This window comes from Schistocerca gregaria, chromosome 11 (assembly GCF_023897955.1).
Source record: "Schistocerca gregaria isolate iqSchGreg1 chromosome 11, iqSchGreg1.2, whole genome shotgun sequence".
NCBI lineage: Eukaryota > Metazoa > Arthropoda > Insecta > Orthoptera > Acrididae > Schistocerca > Schistocerca gregaria.
The window spans coordinates 79,153,691-79,170,531 of record NC_064930.1 but is presented as its reverse complement, the minus strand read 5'-3'; the positions used below and the strand labels follow the sequence as shown (position 1 = coordinate 79,170,531).

Here is a 16,841-nt window from a genome sequence, read left to right as displayed (position 1 = left end):
TACCAGCAGGCATCACTGTCACCCCCTATTTACAAAAACACACTCGACACTTCGTAACAGGTCGGAGGAGGGCGATGGATGGTGGTACAGGATTCCTGCTTCTGCTCCTTATGCTCAGTTCCTGAGTATGGGACTCTCACTACACTACTGGCCATTAAAATTGCTACACCTCGAAGATGACGTGCTACAGACGCGAAATTTAACCGACAGGATGAAGATGCTGTGATATGCAAATGACTAGCTTTTCAGAGCATTCACACGAGGTTGGCGCCGGTGGCTGACAGCTACAACGTGCTGACACGAGGAAAGTTTGCAACCGATTTCTCATACGCAAACAGCAGTTGACGGGCGTTGCCTGGTGAAACGTTGTTGTGATACCTCGTGTAAAGAGGAGAAATGCGTACCATCACGTTTCCGACTTTGATAAAGGTCGGATTGTAGCCTATCGCGATTCCGGTTTATCGTATCGCGACATTGCTGCTCGCGTTGGTCGAGGTCCAATCAAAATATGGAATTGGTGGTTCAGGAGGGTAACACGGAACGCCGTGCTGGATCTCAACGGCCTCGTATCACTAACAGTCGAGACGACAGGCATCTTACCCGCACGGCTGTAACGGATCGTGCAGCCCCGTCTCGATCCCTGATAGGGACGTTTGCAGCAGCACGGACTATCAGCTCAGAGACCGTGGCTGCGGTTACCCCTGACGCTGCATCACAGACGGGAGCGCCTGCGATGGTGTACTCGACGACGAATCTGGGTGCACGAATGGCAAAACGACATTTTTTCGGATGAGTCCAGGTTGTGTTTACAGCATCGTGATGGTCGCATCCGTGTTTGGCGACATCGCGGTGAACGCACATTGGAAACGTGTATTCGTCATCGCCATACTGGCGTATCACCCAGCGTGATGGTATGGGGTGCCATCAGTTACACGTCTCGGTCACCTCTTGTTCGCATTGACGGCACTTTGAACAGTGGACGTTACATTTCAGATGTGTTACGACCCGTGGCTCTACCCTTAATTCGATCCCTGCAAAACCCTACATTTTAGCAGGATAATGCACGACCGCATGTTGTAGGTCCTGTATGGGCCTTTCTGGATACAGAAAATGTTCGACTGCTGCCCTGGCCAGCACATTCTCCATATCTGTCATCAATTGAAAACGTCTGGTTAATGGTGGCCGAGCAACTGACTCGTCACAATACGCGAATCACTACATTCGATGGACTGGGTATCGTGTTGAAGCTGCATGGACAGCTTTACCTGTACACCATCCAAACTCTGTTTGACTCAAAGCCCAGGCGTATCGAGGCTGTTATTACGGCCAGAGGTGGTTGTTCTGGGTACTGATTTCTCAGGATCTATGCACCCAAATCGCGTGAAAATGTAATCACATGTCAGTTCTAATATCATATATTTGTCCAATGAATACCCGTTTATCTTCTGCATTTCTTCTTGGTGTAGCAATTTTAATGGCCAGTGGCGTATTGTATCTTCGTTTACAACAGAAATTAGAGCCATTTGCCACCGCATTATGTTTGCCAGTCATCAGAGGTGTTTGATACTGTTAGCTAAAAAATAGCCATGTTCATCGCTCAATAGGAAGGAAAGCTAAGGATTTAATTTCAATTCAGTTTTCGTATATATCCCACATGTATTTAAATTGAAAGAAAAGATAAGAAATACAGCCCGTTTTTGCAACACACTGAGTTTCAGTGCAATCCATTCATGGCACTGTCTTGCAGGTGTACAAAGATTTGCATTCATCATTGTTTTATCAAAGAAAATATTTTCTTTTTTTTTTCAAAATTAAAAGAAACCAGAAAAACCTGTCATAAAGAGGCCCAGGTTTGACACTTACCTCACGAAGTGTGGTCTCTCAGACCGCGCGAAAATTTTCGAACGGCCAGTTGCTTCTATAATCCACCCCCCCCCCTTACCCTCCTTAAATTACCAAGCTTACGATGTTTTTTTTCTTGTTTTTTTTTTTTGCGTTATCGCCTTCTGCGTTTATTATTGACACGTGTTACTGATAGGTGTTGGAGTCTCCTAGACCGCCCCTCGTGAACTACATACCTGCCTTCTTCAGTACATTACCTACAGCTCAAAATGTGTTGGCACGAATGTGTCATTTTCAACTTTCCCGACTTTGATGAAATTGTTAGTCGGTCTGTGGAGGGAGGTGTCACTGACATAGATCAAGAAATAAACGAAAAAGACAACGAGTTTACATTAACCAATGATAACAGTTCTGATATGGAACAAGAGTAGCATTCAGAGGAAGAACTTCAGATACGGGGTGTCCAGAAAGTCTCTCCGCAGTGCCGTATGATTGTTAGCCGTTCGCCTGCCCGGGTTACTTCCCTTCAGGTGGACTCTCCCAACATTCCACTGCCTACATCTACATCAACATGACTACTCTGCAATTCACATTTAAGTGCTTGGCAGAGGGTTCATAGAACCACAATCATACTATCTCCCTGCCATTCCACTCCCGAACAGCGCGCGGGAGAAACGGACACCTAAACCTTTCTGTTCGAGCTCTGATTTCTCTTATTTTATTTTGATGATCATTCCTACCTATGTAGGTTGGGCTCGACAAAATATTTTCGCTTTCGGAAGAGAAAGTTGGTGGCTGAAATTTCGTAAATAGACCTCGCCGCGACGAAAAACGTCTTTGCTTTAATGACTTCCATAACAACTCGCGTATCATATCTGCCACACTCTCTCCCCTATTACGTGATAATACAAAACGAGCTGCCCTTTTTTGCACTCTTTCGATGTCCTCCATCTATCCCACCTGGTAAGGATCCCACACTGCGCAGCAATATTCTAACTGAGGACGAACGAGTGTAGTGTAAGCTGTCTCTTTAGTGGACTTGTTGCATCTTCTAAGTGTCCTGCCAATGAAACGCAACCTTTGGCTCGCATTCCCCACAATATTATCTGTGTGGTCCTTCCAACTGAAGTTATTCGTGATTTTAGCACCCAGGTACTTAGTTGAATTGACAACCTTGAGAATTGTACTATTTATCGAGTAATAGAATTCCAACGGATTTCTTTTGGAACTCGTGTGGATCACCTCACACTTTTCGTTATTTAGCGTCAACTGCCACCTGCCACACCATATAGCAATCTTTTCTAAACCGCTTTGCAACTGATACTGGTCTTCGGATGACCTTACTAGACGGTAAATTACAGCATCATCTGCGAACAACCTAAGAGAACTGCTCAGATTGTCACCCAGGTCATTTATATAGATCAGGAACAGCAGAGGTCCCAGGACGCTTCCCTGGGGAACACCTGATATCACTTCAGTTTTACCCGATGATTTGCCGTCTATTACTACGAACTGCGATCTTCCTGACAGGAAATCGCGAATCCAGTGTTTCGTTTATCTCGACCAGCGTCAGTTGTATCACTGGTGTGTGTCGTTACGTGTTGACATGAAAGTTTAAGTTTGTCACTGTTAAAATGCTAAGCATTGAAGAACGTGTGTTTTTAGTCGAACAAATGTTCAAAGCTGGCGGTAAATACACGGTTTCAATTCGTCAAACGTTTAATTCAGTTTTCCCGGAGACAACACTCCCACATCGCGATACGGTGCGAGATTAACAAATTTCGAAGTATGGGTTCAATGGGTTCAGTGACAGATGCACCGAGAAGTGGTCGTCCTAGCGTTTTGTCTGAGGATAAACTACTCGATATTTCCGATAAAACGTCCGCGAGTCAGTAAGAAAACTCGCCCAGGAAATCGACGTTAGTGTCGGAACGGCCCACACAGCTGTAAGGAAAAAATTACAACTTTTTCCATTCAACACGGCAGTCGAGCATAAGAACTGAAAATACGGATCATGGCAAGAGACTGCAATGTTGTCAATGGTTCAAAAATTTCATTCAACAAAATGGAAGGTATATTCTTAATGAAACGTTTTTCACTGATGAGGTGGGCTTTCGTTTATCTGGGTACATGAACTCGCAAAATTCTCGTATGTGGAGTACTGCAAATCCATTGTGTATTCATGAGGAACCACTTCATTATGTGAAAATAAAATTGCAGTTTCTAGACGTCGGTTTGTGGGTCTCATATTTTTCAACGAAACAATAAAGGCACAAAGATACTGCAGTGATATTATGTACCCATTTATAGGAGAACTTGTGTTAGTAAAATACTGAACGGTGATTTTCAACCTAGATGGTGCAACCTAGCATACAGCTCGCTTTTCGATGTCGCATAATTTCACAGGGACTTTGGCACCCACGATCGCCTGCCCTAACACCACCTGACTTTTTCTTATGGGATTCAGCGAAAGCAACTGTCTATAAAAACCGTGCAAAACCCAGCGACGAACTGAAAACTGCAATATGCACTTTCGCTGCTTCTGTTATGGAAGAAACAGCTTGTGTTTGGAAACATGATTAGACGAATTGAATTGTGTGTTCAACAACAGTGGGGACACTTTCAACATTTAATGTGAAAATTTGTAAGTGAAAATGAATATTCAATAAATTAATAACTTGTGTTTCACCGAGTTTCATTTCGGTATATTCACTGCGGCATACGGCACGCGCAGCTAACAATCATACGGCACTGCGGAGAGACTTTTTGAACAGCCCGTACTTAAAGTGTCTGTTAAAGTCGAATGTGTTCTGAGTGGTGATAAAAATGTAGTTCCCAGCAATGAATGGCAATTTGACAGACTTTCTTTTTGTATCAGGTTACCTTCCATTAGAAAAGTGGGTGCACTCAACGACTGTTACGTAATTTATAAATGGTAGAGCGCAGCAATCAATCGTCCTTTTTTTTGCACGTTTTATTATGCAAATCCAGATTTCGGCTAGTGCCTAGCCATTATCAATGCACCGTGACTGACGCCCGAACAACAGGGAACTAACATGCATCGAGTTTAAAAATTGGTGCATTGATAATGGCTAGGCACTAGCCGAAATCTGAATTTGCATAATAAAACGTGCAAAAAAAAGGACGACTGATTGCTGCGCTCTATCATTTATAAATTTCTTTTCGTACCTGTTGGGTGAAATTTTTGTGAGCAAATTTAAAGCCAGGAATTAAGTTTTATTTGGAAACTTATTTGCTACAGAGATTGTATAATTTTTCAGAAGTTAAAATTCAGTACTCTGACAGTCTATTTATGTGTACTATTTAAAAGAACCACACAAAATTATGTGCTTTTGTGTGATAAATATTAAAATGCTACAGGCTTTGTTTCGTAAAATAAAATAAACTAGAAGCATTTAACCAACACTTAAATAATGGTAAAAATAAATGTTCTATAGAATAAATTAAAAATTACAAATGACTTTTGCCTTAAATCTCTGTTTAAACATCCATGGTATAAGTTACAGAAAAGTCACCTCCAGAGTTAAGAGTTAATAATATCAGTCAAGAAATCCGTCAACCGACAAAACTAAATGTTACCCATCAAACAACATGAAATCCGTAAAGTTCGCAACACTGTGGACAAGAGTGACGAAACAGTGACGCTCACGAATGTAATCAACAATGGCTGAACGCTGCGCTTCCTGAAGCATTGTTTCAGTTCGCAGAATGCCATCTGCTGACTGTACTGTAGTTCGAGGCGCAGGAACACCTCAGCACGGTTCTGAACGAGGAACGAAACACGGAAGGCAGCTGATGTACGTGTGTGTTCATCGCCCTTCGACATTCTCAGCTCGTTCAGTAAGTGAAAATGTAACTGGTAAGAAATTTATAGAGTATGTAACTACAAACAATATTGAATTCATTTACATCCTAGTTAGGAGCATTAAGTAACTACACTAAAAGTTAAAAGTCGACGCGATTACGTTTTAAATTCGCGTGAGTATCCGTAAGAAACACAAAATTCTCCGTTCGTATGTTCTTATTAAGTCCATAAAAGAGCTCTTTTTGTATTAAGGATTTTTCGTAAACGAGTTAATGAATCATAGATGTCTGTATGACTAATGAAAAATTCAGTTTTATTTTCTGTAAAATGTTTCTTATTACCAGCCAGAAATTAGCACCCTATGAACACGACAGCACTTCAGTGTAAAGCTGAACCAGTGTACCAATCTTGTTCGTAGTATAAGAAAATATTTCCCTGATGTCTGAAAATCTACGTCCGCTTTTGTGTCTCGACTTATAGGTCCTTTTCGAGCCGAGCTTTTAAACCTCCAATGCGTAAGTCCCGATTTTCTGCAAATTGGGTCTGCCATAGCAGGGCTTCCACTATTACGTAGTACTGTGTGATTTACAGATGTACAGTACTGGTAATTTGTTTACACAAAAGAGCGACCTTCCGACGTCTTTCTTGTTGTGCAACACAGTCTCGAATTCAAAAATGGGAAGGCGGAATGACTCACCCAGAAACCGCAGTCCATAATCGAAAACGTTGTTTTACTTGTTCCCACGTCATTCTGAAATAGAGTATGGTATTCTCCACGATCAGTGCCTTGCATTCAAACTTTACAAAAGTGTACCAAGTATGAAATTTGCGAGCAATTGCACTGTGACATTCAGTCCAACGCACCAATTCGTTACGTCAAACCTGACCATATTGAATCCCACCCCCCATCAAACTTTCTTTACACCAAGCCCTGTCTCCCTAATCTGAACTTTTCCCACTTCTCTTATATTTCCGGATATGATTTTATTCATTTATTTATTTTTGAGGTTTCTAGAACAAGAATTAAGGGGAAAGACCTAAAAGAACAATAAGATTGGTTTTCGAGTTTACAGTCCGATGAATGGGAGGTACATATTGTAATTACACTGCAGAATAAACTTTCGTTTGTTCAAAAAATTTATGGCAGCGGTGGGATTCGAACCCACGCCCTTTCGGACTGGTGCCTAAAACCAGCGCCTTAGACCGCTCGGCCACGCTACCTTCACGGAAGTTCCTAAAATATGAAGCATTATATTCTTAGGGCACACTGTTCCTTCACATAAACTATAATTTTACCCGAGAAACGTTTCCATCTGTGTTTTCGTTGAACTGCACTTGGCGAGCAGGAGCTAAGGACAGTGCTGGTAAGTGTCTGTAACACTCAAGAGGTATAATCTTTGCGCAACCGCAATCTGGACAACATTTTATATCTGTGAATTTCCCGTTAATTATTCACACTCAGTGTTAGAAAAATGTTTTAATCTTTGCTGTAGTACTCGTTGAAGCCTAATTTTGTTGTAATGGCATCTGCAGAACTATTACAGATGGCCTAATTGTTACGATGTATTTCTACAGGTTCCCAATTTTTATTTTCATTGTGGTAGGATATTTCCAGCTACAATATTTGAGCTGCACGCACCTTTGCAAGTCGGTTTAATAGTGACGTAATTGAGAAAGCAGAAAAAAAATTTTGTCGTTACAATATATTTATTTCGTTAATGGGATCTACGTGTTTCGGTATCGTCAACTCTGAAATTGACTGTGGAGTTTATGAATAACGTGTGAAACTTGTTTCATTCGAGCCCGATGAATAATATTGTAACCGAAACTACAATAAGCAGTTTTTCGAGTATCTCGATTGTAAAAATAAGCCTTACTTGTTTGCGGACAGTATACATCATTTGCGATTGTGTGTTGTTCGCAATTCCTTAATGCAGCAGATGACGCGGACTGGTGTGGGAGTTTAGCAGTTTACATACTAACATTTACTGTCGCATGCGTTCGATTATACCTGTCTTCTAACAAAACACGTTCCATTTCGTGCACCCAGCTAGAAAGAGTATCCCGAACAGGTTTAAGGCTTAAATATCTGATGTAAGGTGTGCTCCGCGTTGCTATAGTTACGGCAGCTCTCCCTGTGACAGTGCCACCTAGCGCTGAAATGTCGGAACTAGTCGTAGAGATGCAGTGGCGTATCAGCTGTCAAACGGATGGCCGTCATATGTAAATATTAGGACCAGTTTAACTGTGTTACACTTCACATCATGTGGGTCAACTGAGCATCTGGAGTTGAAACAGAAGAATGGCGCCATCACATGACAGTACGCTGCGGAAGATGGGTGAAATGTGGATTAAAGACTCGGGTCAGCTTTTGTCCAGCGAGTAAAATACTGCATTCCAAGTAACATGGTAAGTTTGTAAAAAACAAGTACGATTCTTATTATTTAAATAAGATAGCATGCTTGTATAACTAATGTATTACTGGCATAACCTGGTAAAGCACACCGGTTGTGCTTATTTTCGTTTGTACTGATTAAATGCACTCGAACGCTTCTAGAATTTAAATATTTATTTCATGAGTGATGTCGTCTGTCAGTGAAAAGGAGAAAAGAAACACACAACACATTGTGATATTTGCGTGCCTCGTTTACCGCTTCATGTTGCATTTTCTTACCTTTTCCCACAACTATGTGGAGCTACATTGTTCCAGATGAATGGGTTCATTTGCATTATGTTTAAATGTATTACATTTTATTTTTTTCTGAGTACTGTGCACCGTTCTTAAAATTAATTCATTTGTACGACAGTGACTGTAAAATTAATAAGTGTATAGGATTGAACATCACTGTTTTTCTTGCACCATGAATTTTCAGGTTTGCGATTAAGAATCAACGCTGAAGAAACGGGCGAAAAAGAAATAAAAATGAGTGAATGATAGTGTGGATCTAGTTAAAATAATTGCGTATATAGCGCCACTTTTGCTACATGTAGGTACATAACGCAAAACTACTTAAATACAGATATCTGTTTATAGTAACGTTGCAGTGGGTGCGATAAATAAGACTGGCTACTCCAGTGTATAGAGATGTTTTTAACAGAGTTTATTTTGTACTGCACCAGTTGCAAGTACAATAGAAAAGACCTCAGGTTGTTGTCTTCACTGTGTAACTCAATCGTCCATGACAGTCGTTGAGATGTCGTAGTTGTTGTGTAGAAATTCGTCAAAAATTAACTTTAATGCCGTAAATATACAGCTAAGTTCGTTTCAGTATTAGTAAAAGTCCGCTACAATATTTGATATCGCTTCTGTTCAGAAAACTAGTAAAGTTGTTTACTGTTGTTTGCAACGCATCACAACCTTATATTCATATGTAATCTGTAATTTTAATTCACAGATGAGTGTAGAAATAAAATGTTTACAGTGTCTGCTGACTGTCATCAGCATTTTCACAGTTGCATGGCTCTTGTAACAGTAGAAAAAGTTTTTCATTGTTCACATTTTTGCACCAAAAGTGACTAGTGCACATCTTCACTGCTGAGAGAACTTTGTCACACTTTGGGTTGTCTGGCTGCATGTTTGAAGCTACAACTTACTTAATAACGAAGTTGACCTCTATGTCTTTGTTGTGAAATTCGTCAGTCGGATCCCATGCAACTTTTTGAACGTTCAGTGTTTGTGACAGTACTTGTATAAAATATGATTAATAGTTTATTCCCTGTAGCAAGACATAATTGTTCTGCTACAAGGTAGATCTAGCTAAGCAGACAGTTGTAAACTTACCGGTCCACCCAAGCATGACAATGCTGCAACGATGGGTTTTTGATGACTCGTTAGACTTAGACACATTGAGTAATGGCCTATTTTGGTGGAATAGTGGTTTAGACCATCCACATATTAAAAAAAAAAATGAGCAGTGAATCAGAAAACCTCACACATTGTGATGCTTGTAGATACTGAACTACAAAATATTTTCATTTATCCTTCTGTTCGTGTGATATGTGATTTTATGGAGTGATTGATGGGGATTTGGTTACACTAGTGAACTGTGAATACCGTTGACAGAATTGATGACAATGTAAAAAAAAAAAAAAAAAAAAAAAAAAAAAAAAAAAAAAAAAAAAAAAAAAAATTCCACCTTGTACAAGCTATGCCTGCAACAAAGATTTAATCATATTGGATAACATGAATGGTAATGTACTTCCAGTAGAATATGCATAAATGATTTTCAGAGAGACCCTAGATGCCTTAACTTATTTCACAAAATTTTTACCTTACTCCACAGTAGTCTTTAACAAACAGGTGTCACAGAGTTGGTAACACTTTCAGAAGTTGGAGGGACCTTTTAGCATCTGTTTATCTCACTATTCAAATGTTTGAAACTTTATCGGTCATCCGTATAAGAATACCCGCAGTAAGATAAGAGGAGTAACTGAAGCGTATGATATCACTTTGGCAACGCCCAACCAGACTGTCACCACGCAACCCGATCTTGACCTTGGGATATACCACAGATACACAGTGTGTCACCACAGTCTACATTCAAAAAAGATGCACTTGTATGATGTCACACACCATAACATTACATTAAGAGACGAAGCCGTTGTCTGGTATCGGTAGGTTCAGTTGACCCTGAAATCACGGTCATATTGATGTGCTGATCTATAGCATAAGCTGAACTGTAAATTATACGGAAAGCTTTTGTCAGAGTGAAGGACAAGTATGAAATATAGGTTGTGGTAATAAATTGATCTGTAGCTTAGCCCATTATCCAAGTTTACTCCATATACAATCCACTTTTCAATATAAATAACTAAAAGTGCAATGTAAATTAATAAGAAGCTGTTGTGCATACTTGACACATGTGAACTATAAAAGTAGAAATGAAATCACATAACACTTTAAGCTGCTGTTCAATTTATTCTGTATTGTGCGACTGTTTTCTTCAAAGGACCCTTATCCAGCACCATTGTATATGTCGTGGATGGAAAAAAAAATGTCATATGTAAAATGCGCTTGAAAATTGTAATAAAAATACAAGCAGTACCTACAGATTTTTGTTAACAGCAAGGGTTATGTACAGGGTGTTTCACAATTCACATTACACACTTAGCGAGGTTGCAGAGGGGACTTAGATCAAGTTTCACATAGGAAACCATGTCGGGACATGTCACCCATTCACACTACAGTACGTCAGTTACAGGTACTGGTGCATGTAAGTGTGTGTATATGTCGGGTGCTTTCAAGTATGCTGGAGATGGATAAATGTTTCAATCTGAGGTAGGAGTACCTGGTTCAGGTATGAATGAGTAGAAAGTTGCAAGCAAAAATCATTCTGATACCTCTGACAGTGCAATACACGGCCTGTTGCTGTTGTTTCTAGGAATGTACGGTATGAAAATTGTAGATGTGGTAGTATGGACCAATACAAGAAAAAAGTCTTGTAAATATTGTCTCTAAAATACATTTCTTAACGGTTATCAGTATTACTTCAATAGAGAAGATATGTTTCACAGTAACGAAGATGAACAAGCTGTTTAATAGACATTTTTTCCTTGTTTTGGACTATACTACCACCTCTGAATGTTGCCTACCCTAGAATCTTGGCAACAACAGTACTGTGCAGGAACCCTTGCCTCAAATTGATATAGTTATACTTGTCCATCATCCTAGAAAGTTTGTAACATCATCACAGGACCATCCTGTATATACATACATGTACAGATACAAGCACCTATAACTGTGACACATTGAAGCGTCATTGGATGACGTTTCCGGACCTGGTTTGCTATGTAAAACCTGATGTACTAAGTCCCATCTACAGCCTCTGGAATTATGTAACATGAATTGCGAAACACCCTGAATGTACATAAAAAACAGTGACAAAAAATAGTATCGATGCAGAAGTAGATACTACATGGAGTGTCATTAATAGAAAACAGTCAAAGGAATACATAATAAAAAGAAAATGGAAAGGACCATAATCAACTGTTATTATAAAACAATGGTAATGTATAAGTATTGTAGAATTAGTTCAAATCAATTGGACCACATGACTAGTATTATTTTTGGAACAAGATGTGAAAATTTCCAATGTCTTTTTGATTTTTCAGTTTTGGTTGCTCATCCAAAAAGGAATTTGGTTCTGTAACGTAATATTTATATTTAAATGCGAGGGTCACTCCAAAAGAAATGTACACTGTTTTTGTAAAAATACAATTTTCATTCTCCGTGTGTTAAAGTTTGAGTGTGTAGATAAATCCTTCCCGCTTGTTTTCAAACTTAGTTCAACCTGTTCCCTTGAGTGGCGCCGTCACAGCACGTCTTCAAGATGGCTGCTACACTTGACGTTCGTCATAAGCAACGTGCTGTCATAGAATTCCTGTGCTGTGTAAACGAGACAGCGGGAACATCCACAAGAGGTTGAAAAATGTGTACGGAGATGCTGCTGTCGATCGCAGTGTAGTTAGTCGGTGGGCGAGCAGGTTACGCGAAGAAAGCGGGTACGGCAATATTGAGGATTGTCCTCCCAGCGGCAGGCCTCGTACTGCACACACTCCAGACAATGTGCATAGAGTTAACGAATTGGTGACTGCTGAGAGTCGCGTCACAGTGAATGGATTGTCACACTACGTTGGGATAAGGGAAGGAAGTGTTTGGAGAATACTGAAAGTGTTCGTGTTAAAAAAGAAAGTTTGTGCCTGGTGGGTTCCCAGGATGTTGGCAGTGGCTCACAAAGAAACAAGAACAACGGTATGCAGCAAACTTTTGGATCAGTACGAGAATGGTGGAGATGAATTTCTTGGAAGAATTGGGACAGGTGATGAAACATGGCTCCATCATTTTTCACCAGAGACGAAGAGGCAATCAATGGAGTGGCGTCGTGCAAATTCACCCAAGGAAAAAAAATTCAAAACCACACCTTCTGCTGGAAAAGTTATGCTTACGGTGTTTTTCGATTCTGGACTCTTGCTTGTGGACATCGTGCCAAGTGGAACCACCATAAATTCTAATGTGTATGTGACGATACTGAAGAAACTTCAACCTCGACTGAGCCGTGTTCAACCACATCGGCAAAAGCAGGGTGTTTTGCTGTTGCACGACAATGCACGGCCACATGTCAATCAAAAAATTGTTTAAGCAATCACAAAACTCATATTGACAACACTGAAACACCCGCCTTACAGTCCTGAACTGGCTCCGTGTGACTGTCACCTCTGTGGGAAACTGAAAGACTCTCTTTGTGGAACAAGGTTTGAAGATGATGACTCCCTCGTGCACGCTGCCAAACAGTGGCTCCAACAGGTCGGTCCAGAATTTTCCCCTTTTGGATATACAGGTGCTGGTTCCAAGATGGTGTAAGGCAGTTGAGTGGGATGGAAATTATGTGTAGAAATGAAAATATTGTTCCTAAAGGATGTATCTACACACTGTAAAACTTTCAAACATTTAGAATAAAAGATGGACTTAACAAAAAAGTGTGCATTTCTTTTGGAGTGACCCTCATATTTCTGCCTCGCCTCCTCACTCCCCCTTTCCCCTCTCACCTATAGAATCCTGTCTCTGCTGTTTGTGAAATAATACTACAACTTCCAGTTTTATTTACTGCATGTTTTCATCTCATATATATACAGCAAATTTCGATGGATAGCTTTTGTTATTTGTTGGTAGATATTTTTCTGCTGGTTTGTCCATTGTAATGTTGATTGCAATCTGCAATTGAAACTCCAAGCAACTACATTTGCATGATTAAATGTTACTTATAGATGTTACATTTTTGATATTTCTTTGATAAGAAAAAACTAAGTATTGCTTGTATGTTACTGTAATTTTGCAATGTGCATTTCACCTGAAATTTTCCTGTATCAACAACATCCATACAGCAGGTGCTGGATAACGGTCATTGACTGAATCTGATCACTCAATAAAAAATAAATTGAACAACAGCTTAATTTCCACATTTTATAAAAGCTGTGAAACACAATCTCAACAAATGTAACTGGACGGGGGTAGGGTGGGGGGGGTGGGGAGGGGGTCAGCAATGTGTAACCGTTTCTCTCTCTCTCTCTCTCTCTCTCTCTCTCTCTCTCTCTCTCTCTCTCTCTCTCTCTCTCTCTGTGTGTGTGTGTGTGTGTGTGTGTGTGTGTGTGTGTGTGTGTGTGTGTATTTTTTACACCTTATAACTTAATGGAAGTACACCAGCTCAAATGTCTAACACTGAATAAAAGCAGTTTTAAAATATGAATATGCCTCTGTTTTGGCACCCATGAAAATCACTGTATGTGTGGGCTCAATATTCCTGGCACGTGTCACATTTTATCAATCCTGTCATGGACAAGACTCTTCAGGGATGCGGGGTGAGTCAGGTTATACATTAACAGGCGAAGCTACCATGGCTGACCCCTAACAGCAAATTATGACTACTGCCAATCTTCTCAAATTGATACTGTACTAATTACTTCCATATGACTTTGTGTATTGTGTCTTAGGAGAAAAGCACCGACTTTGTAAATAGCCACTGGTCCTTCTGTAATACTCAGCTTCTGTTATTGTCTGATACTTCAAATGGAGAAGTTATGTAACACACAGACCACAATGAGCTGTATACTTTTACGGACTTGGGGGCAGGTTCCTTACTTCAAAACTGGGGGGAAAAGTCTAGTAAATATGAGCTCTAAAATGCCTGCCTCAAGAGCTAGGAGCACTTGTTTATATTTGATATTGTGAAACACATCTCTTCTGCTGAACAAGTGCCCATACCTAAAGTATGCATCTTACATTTCATGTTTACTGACATTATTTTCTTGTTCTGGTGTAAGGAACCTGTCCCCATAGTTTGTATAAGTATTTTTGAAACACCATGTACATTGACAAAGTTAGGGCCCATCTAATAACATTATTCATATGTTGTTGTTGTTGTTGTTGTTGTTGTGGTGGTGGTGGTGGTGGTGGTGGTGGTGGTGGTCTTCAGTCCTGAGACTGGTTTGATGCAGCTCTCCATGCTACTCTATCCTGTGCAAGCTTCTTCATCTCACAGTACCTACTGCAACCTACATCCTTCTGAATCTGCTTAGTGTATTCATCTCTTGGTCTCCCTCTACGATTTTTACCCTCCACGCTGCCCTCCAATACTAAATTGATGATCCCTTGATGCCTCAGAACGTGTCCTACCAACCGATCCCTTCTTCTGGTCAAGTTGTGCCACAAACTTCTCTTCTCACCAATCCGATTCAATACTTCCTCATTAGTTATGTGATCTACCCATCTAATCTTCAGCATTCTTCTGTAGCACCACATTTCAAAAGCTTCTATTCTCTTCTTGTCCAAACTATTTATCACCCATGTTTCACTTCCTTACATGGCTACACTCTATACAAATACTTCCAGAAATGACTTCCTCACACTTACATCAATACTCGTTGTTAACAAATTTCTCTTCTTCAGAAACGCTTTCCTTGCCATTGCCAGTCTACATTTTATATCCTCTCTACTTTGACCATCATCAGTTATTTTGCTCCCCAAATAGCAAAACTCCTTTACTACTTTAAGTGTCTCATTTCCTAATCTAGTTCCCTCAGCATCACCCGACTTAATTCGACTACATTCCATTATCCTCGTTTTGCTTTCATTGATGTTCATCTTATATCCTCCTTTCAAGACACTGTCCATTCCATTCAACTGCTCTTCCAAGTCCTTTGCTGTCTCTGACAGAATTACAATGTCATCGGCGAACCTCAAAGTTTTTATTTCTTCTCCATGGACTTCAATACGTACTCCGAAATTTTGTTTCGGTTCCTTTACTGCTTGCTCCATATACAGATTGAATAACATCTGGGAGAGGCTACAACCCTGTCTCACTCCCTTCCCAACCACTGCTTCCCTTTCATGTCCCTCGACTCTTATGACTGCCATCTGGTTTCTGTACAAATTGTAAACAGCCTTTCGCTCCCTGTATTTTACCCCTGCCACCTTTAGAATTTGAAAGAGAGTATTCCAGTCAACATTTTCAAAAGCTTTCTCTAAGTCTACAAATGCTAGAAACGTAGGTTTGCCGTTCCTTAATCTTTCTTCTAAGATAAGGCTTAAGGTCAGTATTGCCTCATGTGTTCCAACATTTCTACGGAATCCAAACTGATCTTCCCCGAGGTCGGCTTCTACTAATTTTTTCCATTCGTCTCTAAAGAATTTGTGTTAGTATTTTGCAGCTGTGGCTTATTAAACTGATAGTTCGGTAATTTTCACATCTGTCAACATCTGCTTTCTTTGGGATTGGAATTATTATATTCTTCTTGAAGTCTGGGGGTATTTCGCCTGTTTCATACATCTTGCTCACCAGATGGTAGAGTTTTGTCAGGACTGGCTCTCCCAAGGCCGTCAGTAGTTCCAATGGAATGTTGTCTGCTCCAGGGGCCTTGTTTTGACTCAGGTCTTTCAGTGCTCTGTCAAATTCTTCACACAGTATCGTATCTCCCATTTCATCTTCATCCACATCCTCTTCCATTTCCATAATATCGTCCTCAAGTACATCACCCTTGTATAGACCCTCTGTGTACTCCTTCCACCTTTCTGCTTCCCCTTCTTTGCTTAGAACTGGGTTTCCATCTGAGCTCTTGATGTTCATACAAGTGGTTCTCTTTTCTCCAAAGGTCTCTTTAATTTTCCTGTGGGCAGTATCTATCTTACCCCTAGTGAGATAAGCCTCTACATCCTTATATTTGTCCTCTAGCCATCCCTGCTTAGCCATTTTGCATTTCCTGTCGATCTCATTTTTGAGACGTTTGTATTCCTTTTTGCCTGCTTCATTTACTGCATTTTTATATTTTCTTCTTTCATCAATTACATCCAATATTTATTCTGTCACCCAAGGATTTCTCCTAGCCCTCGTCTTTTTACCTACTTGATCCTCTGCTGCCTTCACTACTCCGTCCCTCAAAGCTACCCATTCTTCTTCTACTGTATTTCTTTCCCCCATTCCTGTCAATTGTTGCCTTATGCTCTCCCTGAAACTCTGTACAACCTCTGGTTTAGTCAGTTTATACAGGTCCCATCTCCTTAAATTCCCACCTTTTTGCAGTTTCTTCACTTTTAATCTACAGGTCATAACCAATAGATTGTGGCCAGAGTCCACATCTGCCCCTGGAAATGTCTTACAATTTAAAACCTGGTTCCTAAATC

General features: G+C 40.3%; 1 protein-coding gene and 1 non-coding gene across 8 annotated transcripts in view; one reads left to right on the top strand and one right to left on the bottom strand.

Moving 5' to 3' along the window:
• Nucleotides 1-6,809: 6,809 nt before the first annotated feature.
• On the bottom strand, nucleotides 6,810-6,889 carry Trnal-uag (transfer RNA leucine (anticodon UAG)). The gene has a single exon. It is a non-coding gene; the product is annotated as a tRNA-Leu (tRNA).
• Nucleotides 6,890-7,607: 718 nt separating this feature from the next.
• Nucleotides 7,608-16,841, top strand: part of LOC126295142 (sorting nexin-13-like) — a 324,588-nt gene continuing 315,354 nt past the window's right edge. For all 7 annotated transcript variants that reach the window (XM_049987428.1, XM_049987425.1, XM_049987427.1 and 4 more), the window contains exon 1: nucleotides 7,608-8,077. In XM_049987428.1, the coding sequence (XP_049843385.1) occupies nucleotides 8,075-8,077 (3 nt within the window). In that variant the 5' untranslated portion in view covers nucleotides 7,608-8,074. The remainder of the gene's footprint in view (nucleotides 8,078-16,841) is intronic.